The sequence below is a fragment of the Dicentrarchus labrax genome, unplaced genomic scaffold (assembly GCF_905237075.1).
Source record: "Dicentrarchus labrax unplaced genomic scaffold, dlabrax2021, whole genome shotgun sequence".
Classification (NCBI taxonomy): Eukaryota; Metazoa; Chordata; class Actinopteri; family Moronidae; genus Dicentrarchus; species Dicentrarchus labrax.
This window is the reverse complement of record NW_026136711.1, coordinates 11,822,101-11,842,692: the sequence shown is the minus strand read 5'-3', so window position 1 is coordinate 11,842,692 and position 20,592 is coordinate 11,822,101. Positions and strand designations below refer to the sequence as shown.

Below are 20,592 nucleotides of genomic sequence, written 5' to 3'. Positions count from 1 at the left end.
TCTGATGTATAGAGTCCTGAAATATTAAAATGTGCCACACATGTTAAAAAAAACAGGGAGGAGCTGACAAAATATATTTGTATAAAATGTACATAATATACCAAAACCAATCCAACACATGAACAAGTTCTTCTGAAACAACTATAAGATACAACCTGGCACAGTTCGTGTTTTGCATGATTGTATTATCTGAGCTTGAGTTTAAGATATTTAGTTGTCTGTTTAAAACCTACAGTTGAAACAAGGCTAATTGATTGAAGACTGCTTCATAACTAATTAGACCACAGTGTAACCATAGAAACAGCTTGTTTAAAATGTTTGTATTTGTTATTTTCTTTGCAGTATACAGCAGGCAACATTAGAATAACAAATAAATTAACAGAGAATACAAAATAAGTAATTTACAGACATTTCTGTCAACAGTCCTCTAACCTAAAGCTGGGGTGGTCCATTAACATGGGTTACATTTTTGCAGTCTTTAACTGTTGAACTGTTGTCCTTTACACTATGTGTATGTTTTGTGACACTCAGGCATGCTCTTAAAATCTTTATACTGACAGCTCTCTATAGACTGCAAAGGAGTGCATGAATATGCAGTATACATTTTTTTAAACTGCCCCCTTTAGTGGTTACTAACTATCTGCTGTCAGTCTTGCTTCCACATTTAAAATGTTTTAAAGACCACTGTGCACAGGGGGGCAGTATGTGACCCCTGAAAGGCAAACAAAAATATATAAATAAGATTTTAGATTGCTCCCTTAACAGCTGCTTCAACAGAACAATTTACATAGACATATCCTTGTAGTGAAAAAAAAAACACCTTTACATTTACATTTTCAAGTATGGTAAGCTTGGTTAGGACAAAGTAACAGCAACGTTGTCAGTGCTCTTCTCCATGTCAGAGTCTTTGTCTGATGGTGCTGAGACCGGCGTGTCTCTGAGAGAGTTTGGGCCACTGCTAGTCTGCCCTAAACCTTTGTTTGGGAGGTCTGCTGTCGACTCAGCCTCAGGTTCTTGCTGTGGGGCTGTGGCTACAAACAGAACAAAAGTGAAAAAATACATTACATCTATGATTATGTTAGTAGTAATGTGGCTGGTGAATATGCAAGCAAGCAAAGGACTGTAGACTTCGAGACAGGGTTAACAGCTGCCGTAAGAGAGTTTGTGTGAATGCCATCAACAGCATGTTGATGCTGTTACCTGACTGAGTGCAGGACTTCATGTGCTCTGGCCAGTGGGCTTGCTGACAGGGGTAATCACAGTAGCTTGTGTTCCAGCAGCAGTAGAAGATGGCCTCCTTCCTGCAGTTAGCACACCACTGTTTCTTCTTTGTCTCATCCACTGCTTGCTGCTTCTCCAGCTCCATCTGCTTCTTCACCTCAGTCACCAACCTCTCTCTCTCCTGTTCCAGACTTTGCCTCATCTCTGCCATTGTAAGCTCTACATTGAAGTAAGCAAAACATGATCAGACACAAGTAAAACTCTAAAGAAAAAGTGATGTTTTGGTGATCGATTAAGTTCTCACCAAGATTGTGCTTCATTTCTGACAACTCTTGTTGATGCAGCCACTGTAATTTCTCTATTTCGATTCTCAGCCGTCTGATCTGAATTAAAAACCCACGGGTCACGTTACGGTTAAGCCCCTATAATGATCTGAATGCATTCAGTATCTGAGGGGCCAAGAACAAATACTTACCTCTGCTATTGTATTCCCTGAAGTACTCTTAGAAAGATCATTGTAGATTTCGGTCATTGTACCTTTGATTGCATCCATTATCTGAAAAAGACCATGGACCATAATATTCTGATGTCTCTTTCAAGACACAAAACATATTTTAGTGATGGCTCAGACTGACATATGAACTACCAACACCGATGTGGTTCTTTGTCTTATCATCTTCAAGTCTCTCTCACATAGCAGTAAAGAATTTGTAGTCTGAAAGCTATCAAGAGCTGAAATCTACTGTTTCTCAGTGTATTAGACACTGGGGAATTGTGAATTTCTCTCTGGAGAAATAAAACATATTGCTGTCAGGGTCGGTTTTCATCTAGGTTATTTAACCAGAGAATGATCAGTCAGTGCTAAAGTCCAGTCCAGTGGCTTTGGCACCTTACAAAGCAAATGTTAACGAAAAATAATACTAACTTTATTCGTGTACTTGGCAATGTCTGCAGCCACATCCGCTGAGGCAGTGGGAATATACAGGTCTGTTGCCACTGGTGAAGATGTAGCAGCTGTGGCTAAACTTGAGGCTGCCATCATGGCAACAGAAGCTGGACTACTGGACACCAGGGTGACAGCGGACGTGGATGTGCTGATTGGAGTGTCTTTTTGTTGAACAGCTAGAATTAAAAAACACTGTGGATTAGGGATGTCATGTCTGACCTCGAGCTGGAGACGTTATAGTATACCTATACACCTGGCTCCAATCAGAAATTCTACAAGACATGGCAACCATTTCTGAGTTACTTTGAGAAAGAATTTGCCTCTATCAATCTAGGGTACCCTACAACCTTTATTTATATAACATGGATATTAAACATTTGTGTACTACATTTTCTAATCACTATCACAAGGAATTTTGATTATACTGGCCCCTCTCACTGTGTGAAGTCATACTTTAATGCTGTCATGAATATATGTGAATACTGTTTTCTACCTTTAACAGCTTGTCTCGTCTGATAGCGTGTGCTTTGTGAAGACGGCTGTGCTGAAGATGAGGATACTGCTGTCGAGCCGTTCCCAGCAGCCTGTGTCTGGGTCGGCACTTGAGCCTGGCCTTGCCTGGGAGACGATGACGCCTGCATTTGTGTGGTAGCCACAGGTTGCTGGTTCTGTTGCTGACGCTGCACCTTCTGCATGTGCCACTTCTGAGAGGAGGTCTGAAACTTGGCAGTGGGATTCCACACCACAGCTCTCTGCACCACTGGCGCCGTCTCTCTGGGCAGCAGAGGGCGCTGTTTCTTCAGTGCTGGTGTGGTGGAGGCTGAGGAAGAAGAAGGAGGTGTTGCGGTGGCACTGGACACTGTTGTGAGGCTTATGGTTGCAGGAGAGGGAGCAGTGAAGGAGACCATGGTAACGGGAATGGCCATAGGGGACTGCGTGGAAACACTGGAGGGTGTAGAAGGAGCTGTACTGCTTTGAGATGGGAGTGTCGATGGGGTCAGGGCTTTACCTATATTGAAAGTACAGACATTATTTAGAGGTTCAACAATTGCTGATGTTTCCACATGTCAGAAATCCTAAAGATTTACATTACATTCATTGTGTGTTTGAATGTTTCTTGTGGGATCAGCAGAAAAAATACTACAACTCTCACCTTCAGGTTTACCAGCAGATGACTCTTTAACAGCGGCATTTTCTTTCCTACTCCTCTTCCTGTCCTTGCCTCCCTGGTCCTCTCCAAGGTCAATAACCAGCTCTCTCTCTGAGTCAGAGTCCTCCACTGGCACAGACTGCTTTGCATCTTCTTTCACCTGAGACTTGTCTCTGGGACCTGGTGATGCTGGAGGTGCTTTGGTCTTCTCTGGGCTCTCTTTTTCTGAATCTTTACTTATTTTCTCTTTAGTTGGAGCATCTGATGCTGTTGCAGTGGTGTCACCTGCTGCAGACTCAGACCCCACTACCCCATCAGCTTTACCCTCCTTATCTTGACTCGGGGAAGTTTGGTCTTTGACTTTACTTTTGGCAGGCTCCTTCTGGGCTTCGTCATTGGGTGCCACATCCTGGCCATCCTTGGTCTTTTGCTCCTCATCACTGGCGTACTCACTGTCACTGGAGTCAGATTTATCAGAGTCTTCTGAGTCACTGTGTTCCACACCTTTATACACATCAACAGAGATCTCATCTATACCTGCAAAGCAAAAGGAATAGGAGGGATATCATAACACCATTCAAAATGTTATAGGGTTCAGCTGAAGAGCAGCAAGCACAAGTAAGCAAGCAACTGGATCAAAATGACTCAATACCACAACACCTCATCATATTCAAATTGTTTTGGGATGTTTTGGAACCCTACTGACCCAGCTGTGCCTTGCAACTCTCAATGGTTTTGTCCAAGTTCAGCTGGAAACGGCTCTTGATCTGTCTTTTCGGAGAGGTGAGGACTGGTGTGGCTCCTTGTTTCTGCTGAACTGTTTCACTCAGCTCCTTTAGGTCCATTTCTGCTTTACTGCGATCTGGAAGAATACAACGTAAAAACATTCCCAACATCTGCCCAAAAGACTTTATTTCCAGCAGAATTGTGTCCAATGTTGACCTGTATTTGCTCACAGAGAATGGACACTATTAAAAACTTTCATGCATATGACATCATTGGCATAAAAGATTCACCTAGATTGAGGTTCAGAATGCTTCCGGTCGGTGGTGTCTTCTCCTGCTTGGGGATACCAGGAGCTTGAGAGTGGAATGGTTTAGGGCTGTCCAAGGAACAGCCTGCAGGACCAGGTCGAGGATGGGCAGGCGATGCTGTGCAGGGACATTTACCATTAAATGATGTGCCCTCCCATTAGACATAGCATTCTTGGTGCTACACTAACATGCACCAGGTGAAATAGAAATACCTGTACAGTCCATGGACTCTTCTCCCGTACTATACTGGTTGTTTGGAGTTTTTGTCTGAGACTTGTCCACCGTCTCCTGTTCCCCATCCGAACCAGTATGGGCAGAGGAGTTGGTGCTCATGGGGGAGCGAGGCATGTCACTGAGAGGGAGCCGCCGGCCTCCTGTGCTCCCTCCCACCCCAGTCCCAGACAACATGGTCCTAGTCAAAGGGATCTTGGGCGATGCTGTCATATCAAAGCTCAGCTTGATCTTCTCCTGTTTCTCAGGTTTGAGCGGGGTGGACGAGGGGTTGGCGGGATCCAGCAGCATCTGAAAGTTGTTGTCTGGAGTGTAGGGTGTCCTGAAGGGAGCATAGTTAAAGACTCCAAACTTCTTCTTCATGTTCTCCACATAGACCTCCATCTCTTGCATGGCACTGTTGAAGATGCTTTTGGTCTTCTTCACAGAGAATGGAATCTCTTTGGACATGAGGTAGCAATTATTTAAAGGAACCCAAGCCCTACGGATAAAGTTTCACATAATAAACAAACATTGAAATGCACCTCATAGTCCAAGTAAGTGAAACAGAAAGGGCTGGTACCTGTCATGCTGACCAAAAAAGCGAGCGTCCACCTGTCCATCTTTGTCCCGCAGAGCTTTAGCAGGCCAGAATGGAAATCCTTTCAGTTTGGCCCACACTAGGGGGTGCGGGTTACTCTGCAGACATACAGTAAAACACTGGAACTAAGTGGTGGTATTCCAGTGATTTATGTTTGAATGAGTACACAATCTGGTGGAATCATCAACAGAAACTTCCAAGTTACTCAGCTAGCTTACACAAGGCTCACAGAACCAGTTGTCTCTCTTTTGGCAAGCAGACAGATAACACTCAGGACAAACTTCAATCTCGTTCATCTGCAATTAAATAAATAAAAAGACACATCAAATTAAATCTATTGATTTGAATCAACCAAAATTCAGCTGAATTCAGTATGAAAAAAGTTCTGACCCACCTCATGCTCACAGATTTTTACTATCACTTTAGCAGTTGCTGTGAGTTTGTGATTGCCTGAAAGAAGGACATTTATGTTCATTTAAATGCACACAAGACTCAATGACTCAATATTACTGTTAATCATCTTTCAGTGGAATTGTATTCCAATGTTACTGTTCTACACACTGCTGTTATCCAAACGAATTATTCTGAGCAAACTGTAATTAAAAACTAACAAAATAAGTTACTGACATCTGACTACATCAGAAAACCTTTGATCGCACACATTCTTAATGATAGCATGATAATGATTTAAAGGTCCAGTCTGTAGGTTTTATCCCAGCTCCCTTGCTTTAACCTCCCCTGGGCTACTGTAGAAACATGGCTGTCAACAGCTATTAACTATCACTGCCAACATGGAGTGCGACCCATGGAGCCTATATTTTAAAATGACTCATTCTAAGCTTACAAAAGTATGATTATTATTTTCAGTGTATTATACATACTATCTTCCAGTTCTGCCAAAATATCCTTCTAAATGTTACACTCTGGAGCTTTAATGCGTGTTACCCAGCCCTGCTTAATGAAACATACCTCCATTGTATATAATACAGTTGTGCAAAATCCATTTTGCGTCTGCCAAGAAGGCCTCTGTGCAGCCATACATTTTCTTTTTAATATTCTGCAATGCAAAAAGAAAATATTTAACATTTCAAGCTCTAGATTCAAAGAAGATTTAAAGAAAAAACTGCTTGTGGTTTACCTTCTCAAGTGTGCAAAGATCCATGGGGTGAAAAATGTACTCTGCATAATCTGGGTGCTGTTCAAGAGAGACAGGTTTCTGGAAGGGTTCGGTCTATAAAATGGAGCAGACAGTAAAGAAAGTGAAGGTAGACAAACTCTCAGGCCAAAGTTACTGCACAAGCTTCCCCTCTACTGGACAAGAACATGCTACCACCATGCTACTACTAAAAACTCTAAAAGCCGCTTCAAACAAAAGGAGGAAAACCAGTGGAGGAAGAAATCATGACGGGGTCTTGTTAGTGGTGTAATTGATTACCCAATTAAAAGTCTTTCTCTGCGTGGAAGCTGCATGGGGGGGGCGAGATGACAAGCGGGGATGATCCTGAAAGAGAGTGAGAGGGGCAGCTGTATCCTCACCACCAGCTAGCATGTTTACCTTCATGGTTTCCAGCCATGATAGGCCCATTATAGTACAATGACTATGATTGTTAGTTATGTTATTAGAAATCATTTGCACATGCGAATCAATAACATATCATGCTGCACTGATATGTGGACAGGTAGTACTTCAGGGTGCAGATCTTAACATCTGGCACAACTGATGGGGATAGGATGACCAGAAAAAAGCGTGTCTTTTGGTTGCATAAGCAATCTAAAAATTAGGACTGTCCAGCAAAGAATACATGCCAATATTCAAGTGAAATGACAATAAACAGAGTATTGTAATTAGACTGTCTGCCTCAACACAATAAAGTTTAGTAGCATGAAATCCCTAGAAAGACAGAGGGACCAGAATACTTACACCTGGCTGTTTCATCTTCTGAAGGGCAAACTTTAGTAGGTAAGACAGCTGGTCTATAGTTAGCATCATCATTGCTTTGCTCTGAGTCTCTATACACTCAGCAACTGTTATTTTCTGGAAGACATCAAGAGGAAAACAGTTAAAAACTTTGTTCAAACATGTTTTTCTCACATACGTCCAAACTTACTGAGACGTCCTCCCTACTTAAAGACATATGACTACAGGTATTGACTACTTATGGTTTAAAACACCCATACACTATACACATTCCTGGGTGAGTACCTCACACTCCGGACAGAACCAGTCGCCCTCGGGCTCGGCTGGTAGTTTGAGGCACTTGGCATGGTACACCCTGGGGCAGAGCTCACAGCAGAGCACCTGGCCCTCGCGGTGGCACAGCCAGCAGTAGAAGTCATTCCTGCCGTCCTGCGGTATAACATCAACAGGGTCTGTGGTGAGTGCTGGCTGCTTCACATAGTAAAAGGGACCATGTCTTAGTTCTGACTGGAATGCAGGCAAAAGAAACACAAGGTTGGGGAAGGTCAAAATCAGGCCAGAGATTAGAGAAGCCAAGCAGACATGCACCGCATCAACAAAAGGCACACTGAAGTCCAAAACACAGACTGCTGTGAGCCCTGATAAGTACAAGTGTTGCACACAAACAGCTGGTTGAACACCCCCTTTTTTCATTGTGTTGGAAATGACCTCAAAAGACAATAGAGTTGGACACTTGTTTTAAGTCATGTGACTTGCTCAGTTCTCTGATTTGAGTCTTTGTTTTAGAACACACCCATCACAAGTGTGCACAAGGTTAAACCGTGTAGACAGCCTTGATTAAACTGGCAAAAGCTCAGATAGTTACAGTGGCTACTAATCATTTACAAAGGTCAACTTAATGTGACATGTGTAAGATAGCAAGCCTTTGCCTACTGTGCATGTGTGAACTGCTTTAAGCACAAAGGCAGCAAAGCATGCACATAAAAAATGTAACTAGCCCCAAATAATCATATTACTTTTTCAGATTGCAGAGAATTTTGCTAAAATACTGGCAACTAAAAAAGCATTTGTTAAAACTACAACTGTACAGGTATTTTATCAGAGCTCAGTATTGAGCCGAGTATAAAGCAATGGAAGGGCCAATGCAAAGTACATATCTGAACACTTGCTGTTATCAGTAATATCCAATGAGATTACACAATTACATAAAAGTATACATGAACAATGTTATTCATAACACTGTAAAACACTGACATAATACGCTAATATTCTATAGTGCTATAGACATACTGTGCAGAAAAACTTTGAAGCAGACTAGAGGTGGAAATTGCATTGTAACTATATCGCTCCTGATCAAACCTATACCAAGCAGCTGGAATTAAACCGTATGTGTCAAAGTATAAAGAGTTTAAGGTACATGAAAACATGTGCCATTGTTCAAATGTCAATCTTGCAAGTCTGAATTACCAACACACAGAACAGGTCAAAGCCTAACTGTCTGCAAAAAGGAAAGAAATACCTCTGGCTCAAACAAATAACATCACTTTGTCCCAGTACTGGTGAATGGTAAGCACAGAAGGGGCTAATCTAAGAAGAATATAACTTTATTTTTGTTTGGCTAACAGTTCAGATTGCAGTTATACTAGGCAGCTTCCACATTTAATGCATGTGACTGTGTGTGATGTTTAATGATGTGGAGCAGGGTGTTCCTGTGAAAGAGTGGACCTAGCCTGAGTAAGTACAGGCCTTTAAACGTTGACAGAATAGAAATTACTGATCAACACAACCAACCACTTCTTCCCTACAGCAAAACCATTGTCATCAAAAGTATCTGTTATTGGCACCTACACCTATGCTATATATCATATATAATAATAATCGTTGAATATTGTAGTTAAATGAATTTTAAAAAAGATTTTTAACAGTGGTTTTCGTCTCTGTGCATTCAAAGGGCCTTGTTTTAGACAGACTGTGTTCAAAAAAAGTCCTTATCTGGCAACTACAGCTCAGAACATCTCCAGTATAAAAAAGTGTAGACACAATTCAAAGAAAATGAAAACCGCCAGTTTGTAACCGTTCAGATTATGTTTGTCTGTTACTGTTATTCACCTTAATGTCTCCCTTTTTAGACAATAAAGATGTTTAACAAAAAAACCTTAAAGTTCTCGTCAATGTTTGAACAAACAATATAAATATCTCATTTGAATGGAATCCTTTTTGATCCATTGAGCAAAGTTTCTATGTTTGAGTGTGGCAAAAGAAGTCACAGACCACAACTATCCACATTGCTAGATGGGGTACCACTGGGGGTAAGAGGCAAGATATGTCTTTAGTGATTTAAGAAAATTGTATATATAAATTGTATAAGTTTTAAGTTTATTAACATCTTTGATTAAAGACCTTGTCCTCTTGATGATTAAAACATCACACATAAAAAATTGTCAGAATGTGTTCACCTGTGTAAGTTTATCTATGAACAGTCAGGTTGGAAATGATAGCACGTTTAAATCCTGGTTTTTTTTAGCGATTGTTACCTGGTCTTTGCTGCTGCTAAGAGCACCTGGTTTCTTCTTCTTCTTCACTGGACAGGGGGAGGTTTCAGCAGAGGAGTGACCATTGGATGAGTGCGAGGGACTCGGCATCTTTCGCTTTTGGGTCATCCTCTCTGTTGACCCCGTGTCTGAAACAGCAGACAGAGGTCAAAGATTACACAAACCAGAAAGGACACACTGATGGCCTCCTTAAAGCAGGAAAACATACCATGAATGACACACCAGTTTCACTGCACTCACAGTCAGTTGAAGCCCATACACATGGTGAGATTTATAATAATAAATATAATACATAATATAAAAACAAAACCATAGAACAAGTATAGAAATAGGGCTTTGCTGAAAACAACCTTGTATAGTACGTTCTTACCTTTGGACCGTGTTGAGATCTCCATTTCTTCTGTTGTAATCTCAGTTTCTTCTGCCACACTGATGTAGAAAAGAGCATCGTCAAAGATTTGCTCCTATCTATTATCAATGCTATTATAATTAAAGTTATTTGAAATTGTTCCTTGGAACAACACGTTCTTGCAACTTCTTGCAGAGCTGCCCTATAGTAGGGGCATCCTCGTGGCCAAGGGGTTTAAGAGGTTGGCTGCTCATTTCCTGTCAGCTCTCTACTGCATTATATCTTCTCAAAGCAGAAAATAGATCCCCTCCAAAAAACCTACACTATACTATAGTATAAATTCTTATTAAATACTAGTCTCATTTACCTCCTAATACATTCCCCTCATGATGATACTACAATGGGGTTATTCTAGATAAGAAAGGTCCATTTTGCCAAGAGGCTCTCTCTTGACATTCATAGATGAGAGGGGGGCTCAGTTGGGAACAGAAACATCCTACATCGTCTGTAAAAAATCATATTAAAACCCATCTTCAAACCACTACTTCCAGCAAGGTGTTATGCTAGTTTAAAAGGGTCAGAGTTATATGAATGATTAAGTCAGTGAATGAAGTTACCACCATTAACAGGTAATTCTGTCTGTTTTTCAACAACCATTCATCAAGATTGTTCTTGATGGTGAAATACTATAACATGATTTGAAAATTCTTATTCCACCAGCACATTGGGCAGCTGACAAAAACATGTGTTTTCTACTCTGCTGAATGTTATGTGACTTTAATAAATCCATTAAAACAATTATTACAAATGTAGGACTACACTGCATGAGAACAAATTGACCACTGCAAAATGCCTAATGGCAGCCAAATCGTCTATACAGGTACTGTAAACATAAATCATCGGCAACTTCCAACACCCATCATGCCTTAGAATACTGATAATATAACAATGATATTACTCAGACCACACATTAACAGATTAAAGACACATGCAAAAAGTAATGTAAATCTCTATGGCAGAATTAAACCACAACCTGATGACTCAGTCAGACATCTTCTAAATGTGAAAAATATTTTAAACATACTTAAAAGCAAATTTTAACCAATACTGGAACAGAGGCAACTGTGCAGGGCCATCCTCCAACTATAAATGGCAGACACCTTTCCCGACTGACCACTGGTCTATAAATAGTAAACTTAAAACACAGAACAGTAGAATCTGCAGTGTGTGAACGTTCTGACATCCAACAAGTGGAAAGCAGGTAAATAAACTTCCCTGTTGTTTTAGAACAACCACGTAGTATCCATTGATCAAGTGACCTAATAACAGACAGCATATCATAATGGATCACATAATCACAGCCCCAGTTATGCTGAGAAACCTTTCCTTGAAATGCAACCACAAATTGTGTAAACCAGATTCTATTAGAAATCTGCCCAACAGGTTTGTCCTCAGTATCAGTTCAACATGATTCACCTTGGTTTGCAGGCACCCTGTTGTCGATCCTATTATTGTTGCCATTTTCTCTGACGCCACAGCAGATGCATCGGCCTCACTGTTCAGATGGCTTCAATTTTGACAATTTTTATTTCCCTTACTCCTGAGGAAAACACCATGAGTGTTTTGTGTGAAAAATAAACAGGCACTCATTGAAAAGCAAAATACAGCTTCCATTTTAATACATTTGTTCACAACCCCCCATCCCTCCTCCTCCTCATCCTCCTCATCCTCTTCCATCACTAAAGAAGGATGAAATGACAGACAGGAACACAGCACATCTGCAGAGACAGACAAGAGTGCAGTGAAATGGCTTTACTGGCCTCCTCATCTAACCTGTCTGGACAGCCTCAGACAATCTACCCCAGCAACATCCTGTCCTGTCCAGGCCAGGAAATACATCAGCAAAAGACAAAGAGAGAAAGACATGGACAGGCACGAGGAGGAAAATCAATGCTGCCCATCCTGACAAAAACATTTTTAAATCAAACACCACAGATCACACGATACAGCCTATTGTAACCTACTGTTACAACCCTTTCCACACCCACCATTACCATAACATCTACACTTCAATGTAGGAAATCAACAGCATACCTTTTTCCTTTCTCACATACAGATTCTTCAGCCTATTCTTTAATCTTTTTCAATTATTGAGGGCGTTGGGGGATGAGGGAAAAGATGGGTCCAGGTTTCCCAGAAGGCCTTCTCTCCCTGCTGCTCTCTCCTGCAATTGTCAATCTTTAACCTCAGCTGCAGGCTGCCGATTGGCTTGAGCACCACACGGAGGTGCCTGATTGGGTGCTCAGCTCGGTGTGCCACACAGGCTCTCTTCTCCCCGCTCTCCTCAGCCACAGTGCTGCAATGCAGAGAGGACTGATCTTCGCTGTTGCTAAAAACCTCCTGAAAACCAAGCCCCTCACTCCCTTTAAACCCCATACAGACATATATTGGCCGTGTGCCTTTTATCAGACATGTAAGATGCAGCTCTACAGGCTTGACAGGGAGAGGATCAGATTCCCTCCCTCTCTGTGCTCTCAGCCAGTGTATGTGTATGGCATCCATTTTGAACACTCACTCTCTCTCTCTCTCGCTCACTCTCTCCCTCTCTCTCTCGCGCACTCTCTCTCTCTCTCTCTCTCTCTCTCTGGCCACTGTGCGCACCGCACACACAGCACGTACACACGGCAGCAGTCAAATCTGCTGTAAAGGACCACATGCAGCTTATTATGTGCCCCACCAGGTTGATATGCAGCATGGGCCCTAATACTGGACACAAAGACAGGACTGAAAATGTCACAGGCCTCTCAGACAGCACAGAAGGCATAACCCCCTCCCTCCCTCCCTCCCTCACCCATTGCTTCTTCAGCATATACTGTCTCATAATCAATGCGTGGAGATTTGAGTGTGAGCAACAGCAAGCTGGCAAAAACATGAATAAACAACTGATAGCAGTGCTTTATATTTTTTCCCCTAAATATATGAATTTCATTCAATCAACTACATAACTTCAAACCAAACACATTGGTAACAACACAACCATAAACCACCTTTCAAAACAGAAACACACCCAGGCAAAAATGTCAAGGCCAACTACATCGTCTACACAGGTCCGAGAAGGTCAACTGGTGGATATTTTAAGGAATGACTCCAAACTAAATGGGCTGTGTGTGTCGGTGTAATGCAGATTTAAGTGTGCCTAAACCAATCCTCACACCATAGTGGAATGAAGGGATTAGACGAATTACCAAGCACCATTCACAAAACACTGAGGGGGGGGGGATTTGCTGTTTCAATCAATGCAGACTGCTCCTGAACCCTGGTTAAGCAACATTATGTGCGCCATTATATCCAGGCCATAGTTCCCCTGGTTATATTTGAAACAAGAGCCTTTGTCAGACATCACCCACTAATAATAACACATATCACATATTCCACCTGGAATATAACTGTTCAAGAATAAAATAACAATATTGATAAACTGGCAGAAACAGATACAATCATTTACTAAATTTTATGTTTTTATATGGCTCATGCATACACAATCACCAACACCAACATCATAATAAATAAACAGAATTCAATCTAACCTGGTCGACTTCAAACAGGTTTTCAAGCCTCTCTGGATGAGATCAGGTTTCTATGCAGAGCCTTTTCAGAGGAAGTCCATCCCTTCTCCCTTCCTTCTCTCTTACATACAAATACTCAGTGTGCTTGGAGCAGAGGGACAGAAAGGGGAAGCTCTCTAAAATGGCTGACACTCGGCAGCAGAGACAACACTGGGAGGCAGTGCACACCATTAGGATCAGGCAATTCCTCCAACCCTGTGATAAATAAGCTGCTACTGCATTTGTAGTCCGTAGATAATTGGTATTTTAGAAAACTGGTGAGCAGCTTACAGGATTAGGCCTGTAAGTTGCATGTTTTTTTGATTCACCAAGTTAAAAAAAGGGCATATTGGTGAGGTGAACTGGGTTTTGGGTGAAGTGTAGAAAAATTACGCAACTAGGCAATTTACAGTCTGCTCTCCATGGCAATGTTAGCCTGGCAAACAATTAACAACAGTGCCATGCTGCCTTGCTCCCATGCCAGTTTGAGGCCTAAATTAAACTTGCTGTGCTGTCAGTTTACCATCTGTTAATTCCTCGGGGGACCCCCCTCTGCAATGCTCTCTGTCTCTCCCATCCTGCCTGGATCCCTCACCAGGCCTGCCATCTTGACAGCATAGGCCAGGGGCAGCCACAAAAACTCAGTCCTCGTTTGATCTTGACAAAAGGAAGCAGGTTTTTTTAGTCAGTATACTATGAATATACAATGACCTTACACTTGACCCATGGCCGCCTGCTGTATGTGTCCAGACAGCCACCCAGTTAGCAGAGGAAGTCTCTTGTACTGTACCATACCATGCTATGCTCTCCTCTCAAGCTCCACTCCTGTGCTGTGGGGTTACAAATACTCTTCCCCCTCCCCCAGTCTGTCAGACAAACCTGTATTATTACTCAGGCACAGATCACACGCAGTGGCTGGTGCCTTATCAACAGAGTAGTATATGTGAAAGAATGAAAATAAGGCTTACCTCTGTGGATGCATGGCTAAAAACTCTGTGTGATATGTCAATGCTTATTAAAACATGGAGGACAGCCCTGTCAGCCCTCACCCTGCTCAGAGCACAGCCACGGCTCTCCAAGCTGTCCGACTCACTGCTCTGATATAAGGCACACTGAGACTGGCCGCGCACGCTGGCAAAATGTAAGGCCGCTGCTGATTGGCTAGTGCATTTCCTGGCTGCTTGTCTTTTGTTAAGCACAGGCAAGCTGAAATGCAGTACTCAGAGCGAGAGAAGCTAGGCCCAGATGGAAAATAATCAACCACTGCCTACCTATCAGCTAGAAAAAAGACTGCATACAGCTGTTGTTGTTTCATAACCTTGCTATAAAGTAGGCCTTTGATGTAGGGAGAGTCAGCAGATCTGAGCCTAAAGAACAGGCCTGGGCTGTATTCTTAAGGAGGAATTTGTTTCACTAGGTCCCGCCCTTAAGATAAACTAACCATCATGGGAAAGACAAAAAACTGCTATGTAAATAAAAGCAATAAGTAAACAGGCTCTACATGAAATGTACTGTGAAATGTTTCTTTGCGCTATAAAAGTTTAACAACAATGTTGAAAATGCAGACTAAATTACAGTGACGTGCCAGTGCTGTATGATTTGCCTGGCGACCGGCCTTTGAACTGGTGTGTTACGTGTTAACTGTGTGGTTCCAGACAGGCCGAGATTATACTGTTAACGAAACAATGACTTTCAGTTTCTGTCTCAGTCAATCCTCCATGGAGCATGATTCAACAACACATTCTTTCAGTGATTTACAAGAAAATGTATGGTACTTCACGGTATTGTAAGCACAGTACTCGTGCATTTATCACAATTTTGTCAGTTTAGCAGCTTCCTGTTTTCTTTACGTTACCTAATGTTTAACTTGAGACATGTGAGCTTATATTTTAAAAAACATGTTAGGACAGCTTAGGCTATATTTCTCATAAGTTGAGGTTCCTCCTCATGTCCCTATCTAATCAGATTTTTTATTTTCATTTTAAAAAAGAAAGCTCATTTGAAAAGAGGTATTGTCACTTTTGTCATACACTTATGCACATACATGCAATGTGCAACCATACTGCATGAACCAGAGAGTTATGAGCACAGAGACAATTAGCAACAAGGAGGGATATTGTCTTTCTAGAATGAGCAACATAATGTCTGATGGAGTGAAAGATAAACAGATTATTCAAACTTTATAACTTTGTAATGCATGCAATATCAAATGTAAATATTTATGATTGACTGAAAACTAGGGATGTGAATTAACATCGATTGGTAACTGCTTGGGTGACTACTGGTCTCCAGAAGATAGTCCTCCTGCATGTATAGAGAGGGGTTATGCACTGATAGACTCAGTGCTTATTGTCAACACTAAAATTGAATTCTATTTAATTTCATCCATTCATTCAGTTCATTGTTTGTTATAGCTGCTGGCGATAATGCTTTACTACACTTGATGAGAAGCACCTGCCTGCACTGTTCAGTTTACTGTTACTCTCCTACATGAAGAAAAACAGCAGGGACCTCTTGTGGGAAAACTTTAAAACAGCACGGTACACACTAGACCAGAGATTCTCAAATGTACTTAAACGTTAAGTGTGTAACATTTAGAAATGCAATACAATATGTAAACATGTGTTTTCTTTAGTGTGTAATCACCTGAAAATGAGATGGTCATGTTTTTGTTACATCAGAATGAGCGCTTTATATCCACAGAGATTACGTGTCGCCTTCCTTTGAGTCCGCCATATTGAACCGCCATGTTTCTACAGTAGCCCAGAAAGGACAAACCAAGCACTGGCTTTAAATAAGGCTGTTTGTTTATTCACACGTTTCACAGCCACTGTAGTTTCTATTTCGTGCTTGGAAGGGCAGGGTGAAGCGAGGGAGTTGCAATCTGCAACTAAACTGCTAGGTGCCACTAAATCATACACACTGGTCCTTTAATGTCAAGAATCACCACATAAATATGAGGTTATCCAAGAAGCCCGTCTGACAACCTTTATCCAAAGAGGCCAACATATTTATTGCCATAATAAAGCCAGGAATGCAAAGGAGAATATAACCTACTGCAGGCTGGATAATAAATGGATGAGGCCTACAGCAAGGTAGTCCTAATGTAATTCACTCACTGGACCACAACCGTTTGAGCTACATGTTAAATATGAAATATTATCCAAACAAACAGATCCTCATTTAGCTCACGGTCAGATTAACCTGCAAGGAGGCCGAGAGGCCAGAACTAATTTTAGGACCTGAATAACACCCCAGTCCTCCCACTATCTGTGGGCTATGTGCTTGTCACCCTCAAGTGCCCACAGCAGGCTACAAAGCACATCGTAATCATATTTGCCAAATAAGTAATCCTTTGCTAGAATATGAGCTAATACTATCTTGTTTTTATTTAGAAATATGCCCCATGTAAGCACAAAGTCAACAATACATAATACATGTATCAAAACTATATTTTATGACAGGATCCCTCTAAAATATAGGGCCTTATAGCTTTAAACAGTGAACCTTGTGGTCAGACAATTTCTGTCTTTATCCAGAACTGCTTTAAGACATCACTGCCAGGGTCAGGCCTTTGGGGGGGGTATCAGCAAACTAAACTAAACTAGCCCACTAAGCATATAAGCATTGTCTAAATGGTAAAATATAAAGATTAACCTAGTTTTACTTCGTTCAGCTAACCTCTCTAAAGTAAACTGCTAGTCTGTAGTTACTAAATAGCAAATAGGTTAGGGCATGTGTTTACATACGACAACTGGGAAATTTATGGCATTTCCTAACTAAGGTTATTTTTTGTCATTTGAAAGCTTTCACATGTGTCTCTCTCGACAGTGAAGACTAATATTTGCATAATTCTGTCTGTTAGCGAGTTAGCTTAAATTTAAGTCATGCTTACTAAATAAATAGGCATGAGTTTCTGCCCAAGACGACACGCTGAACGGGGACAACTCCCGCTGTCACACCGTGGAAACACTTCGCCGGTCCTTTTACCAGCAGATCTTTCAACAATAAAACATTATTACTCTGGAGACAGCCCACATAAAAATGTAGCTATGTGATATAAATCACTATATATTCGGTCACCTTTGTCAGTCCCCACTGTACCGTTTGGTGTCCAGACTGCAGACGATGACCAGTGAACTTTACAAGTGTCCGACTGGTAACGAGCCCTGCAGTCCCCAAGATGGCGCCCTAGTTAGACTTTCAGTGCTCAGGAAGTCCTTGAGCAGCCCTCAAGTGTTCCTTGGATACATAATACATATAAATGTTGTTTTTATGAGGCTTTTTTTCTTTGTTTTTTCTTAGTGCACACGCTCTAGACTGTTTCCGGTCACTTGCTGTGCTGTACACAGTATCACAGTGTTATTATCTGAGCTGCCACTGAAAGGTATTAAAGTGGCCCTGCAGACATTTGTGTAAAGCAAAATGTTTCTTTATCCATTGCCTGAGACTTTTTGTGATCAGTCACAGGGGACCACTTATACAGAAGTCTTTCTGTTTATACAGAAGTCTTTCTGTATAAGTAATAATTAGACGTGGGCCTATGGTTTACTGACTTGTGGTTTCTGAGGTTTTCCAAAGGTTAGAAACACATTATCGTCATGTAGCCATTAAGGGCATTTTAAAAGAGTAATTTTTTATTATTATTCTCCACAAACTATATATATTATATGCTTATGGTTCAAAATCAGATTAGTTGCTGAAATGAAAAAAATGCCAGAGAAACCCTAAAACAAATTACACTGTTACACCAGCAACTGAGAAGCCAATCAATGTTTTTCTAAACTTTAAACTTGTAAAAAAGACAACACAATATCATATAATATCATGTAATGTACACAGCGCCATTGGTTAAATACACATTAGATTTTATAAGTGGAGATGGTTTTTGTGCTTTATTGCATGTACTAGAGGTCGAGAAGTTGGGGGATGGGAATGGGCTTGGAGAAAAGAAAGGCATGCTGTTAGCTGTTTGCAGGTAAACCAATCTGAATACATTAATGATTATGGGGCTATCTCCTGTCCTTTCAAACTGTTATCTCCTGTCCTTTCAAAGTAGAGAGGCCAAGCAGGGAGGGGGGATGGGATAAAGAGTCTCACACTCACTGAGGGGGGAGGTCAGTTTGCCATGTTTTGTGGGGGAAGGGGCAAAAACAGAGGGCCACTGGGCCCCTCTTTGGGTCTCCATGGAATGTAATTGAGGCTCTGTCACTCAGGCAGACATACAAACAGACCAAAAACACACACAACAAAAAATGGCTTTTACTTTTGGTGATTTCATCATGTCATGAACCATTAAAAATCCTCTAGCATAGCTGCATAAAAAATGTTGCATAGATCTGAACTGAGCTATGTGTAACCATGTTTTGCATCAATATTGTGAATAATTGTAAGAATCTATATGTACTAGTTGTTTAACACTTCAGGGAGTGTCTAGTATCTAGCTCAGTCTATGTCTTGACAAGTTAAGCTAAGTCGGAGTACATTTTGTGAATTGGTAGAATAACAACAAAATGCTGTGACAGTGGTATTGAACTTCACTGCCTTCCCAGCAGCCAAACACACAAGGATATTTCTGTCCTGCACACACACACACACACACACACACACACACACACCCTTTAATTTTTACTTCCTCAAAGTTTTGATGCTGATTGCAGAGAGAGTTATGTTCAGACAGGAGAGAGAAAGTATGAAGCTAATTACCTAGGTCTGAACGCTTCCTCTTCTCTTCTTTACCGTCTTCACCCTTATCCCTCCATGTTTGACCCTCTCTCCTTCCACAGTAGTACAAATTCAACACTAGTGTGCCTGAGTGGTTGCTCCACACTCACTCCAATTGACGGGCCTATGACTGACACTGGACCCAGAATCTGCGAGGTATCAGGCTGCACATCTATCCATGTATGTGATGGTACTAGAAAGCCAAATCTGATGCAGTGGTTGAATTGTTGTGTTGAACAATATAGAGACCATAGAGCGTGAGTGTGAACTGATAATTGGCAATTATATGTATTCCTTCTTAATACAGGCTACATTACATATCATACTAGATCCCTAAAGTCCAGTAGAAACCATGTTTGAAAAAATGACCAGCTTTCTACACTATGCTTCAATATAAGTCAGTCCTTATACAATGTGTACATGTTTCCTTTAAATAAATTCCAAATGCCCACTTGTGTTTTGTTGAATATTTAAAAAATAACCTCCAGTTATTTAGATTCTGTGAAAATATTTATTTGGAATTTGGTGTACAGTGAATACATAGAAATGTAATTCTCTATGGGTATGATAAGTCATTTGCATAAAGCTGCTTTTCTGCCAGCCTATAAATACATTTTTAAATCTCTCCCCTAATAATATCAGTGACTGCTGCTCACATCACCTATGGGTAGTGGTGTTCGTGTAGTTCGCTTGCAGAACGTGTCAACCAGTTTAATGCGGCTCGAAAAGGAAAGCGACTCCATTACCCAGAAGCCCCGTCGCTCTGCTACAAGCTGGCTCCCTCCGCTCTGGGAGTGTTTCGCATTTAAACAAACACGGTCCTGCCGAAGATGGCGGAGAGTTTGTAGAGGCGTAAAAGAAACTGCTCCACTCAATGAAAGCATCGAAGCCGGTGAGTTTTCCGCCTTTGGTTCATGTTTCCGTTAAAGCCAAGTTTTAAACTAACGCTCGTGTGTGTTTGAACGCGCAAATTTGCCTCAGAGGCAGTTGGTGTTGGTCCGCTTCCGAGCAGGCTGTGTGGTTTTTAAGCTACCGTGATACAATGAGCCACCTTACCACTGTCTATTTGTTATGGAATGTTTGTTATGATAGTATTGGCTCTGAAACTATAAATAATGTCATCATTTACGATAAGCCTGGTTTGGTATTGTGCCGTTATTATCGGTGTTTGTTGGTGTTTCCATTATCCGCTAGCTACAAAGTTTACGAGATACAGGCTCTCTGATTCGCTGGGGTGCAATAGGCTAGCTGTTAATACTGCATATGAGTGAACTCGTTTGTG

General features: G+C 41.4%; 2 protein-coding genes across 9 annotated transcripts in view; one reads left to right on the top strand and one right to left on the bottom strand.

Annotated features, from left to right (window-relative positions):
* Positions 1 to 305: 305 nt before the first annotated feature.
* Positions 306 to 14,697, bottom strand: zmynd8 (zinc finger, MYND-type containing 8). Of its 8 annotated transcripts, none has more exons than XM_051416018.1 (22): positions 14,555 to 14,663; positions 14,110 to 14,243; positions 10,003 to 10,061; positions 9,615 to 9,760; positions 7,366 to 7,587; positions 7,084 to 7,197; positions 6,598 to 6,663; positions 6,301 to 6,393; positions 6,132 to 6,219; positions 5,557 to 5,612; positions 5,381 to 5,458; positions 5,145 to 5,287; positions 4,564 to 5,063; positions 4,334 to 4,468; positions 4,024 to 4,179; positions 3,321 to 3,854; positions 2,661 to 3,176; positions 2,147 to 2,343; positions 1,697 to 1,777; positions 1,526 to 1,604; positions 1,201 to 1,440; positions 306 to 1,031 (listed from the first exon to the last, which is right to left on the bottom strand). In XM_051416018.1, exons 3-22 carry the CDS (start codon positions 10,025 to 10,027, stop codon positions 856 to 858), a joined length of 3,645 nt encoding a protein of 1,214 aa, XP_051271978.1. In that variant the 5' UTR covers positions 10,028 to 10,061; positions 14,110 to 14,243; positions 14,555 to 14,663; the 3' UTR covers positions 306 to 855. The 8 variants fall into 8 exon arrangements, with proteins under 8 accessions (XP_051271978.1, XP_051271977.1, XP_051271973.1 ...); XM_051416017.1 differs by lacking the exons at positions 14,110 to 14,243; positions 14,555 to 14,663 and adding exons at positions 11,458 to 11,581; positions 12,076 to 12,337; XM_051416013.1 differs by lacking the exon at positions 14,110 to 14,243 and having other exon boundaries at positions 14,555 to 14,697.
* A 5,348-nt stretch (positions 14,698 to 20,045) lies between these two features.
* Positions 20,046 to 20,592, top strand: part of LOC127372371 (nuclear receptor coactivator 3-like) — a 31,171-nt gene continuing 30,624 nt past the window's right edge. The window contains 1 exon segment of the mRNA XM_051416010.1: positions 20,046 to 20,202. The gene's annotated coding sequence lies outside the window, so the exon portion shown is untranslated.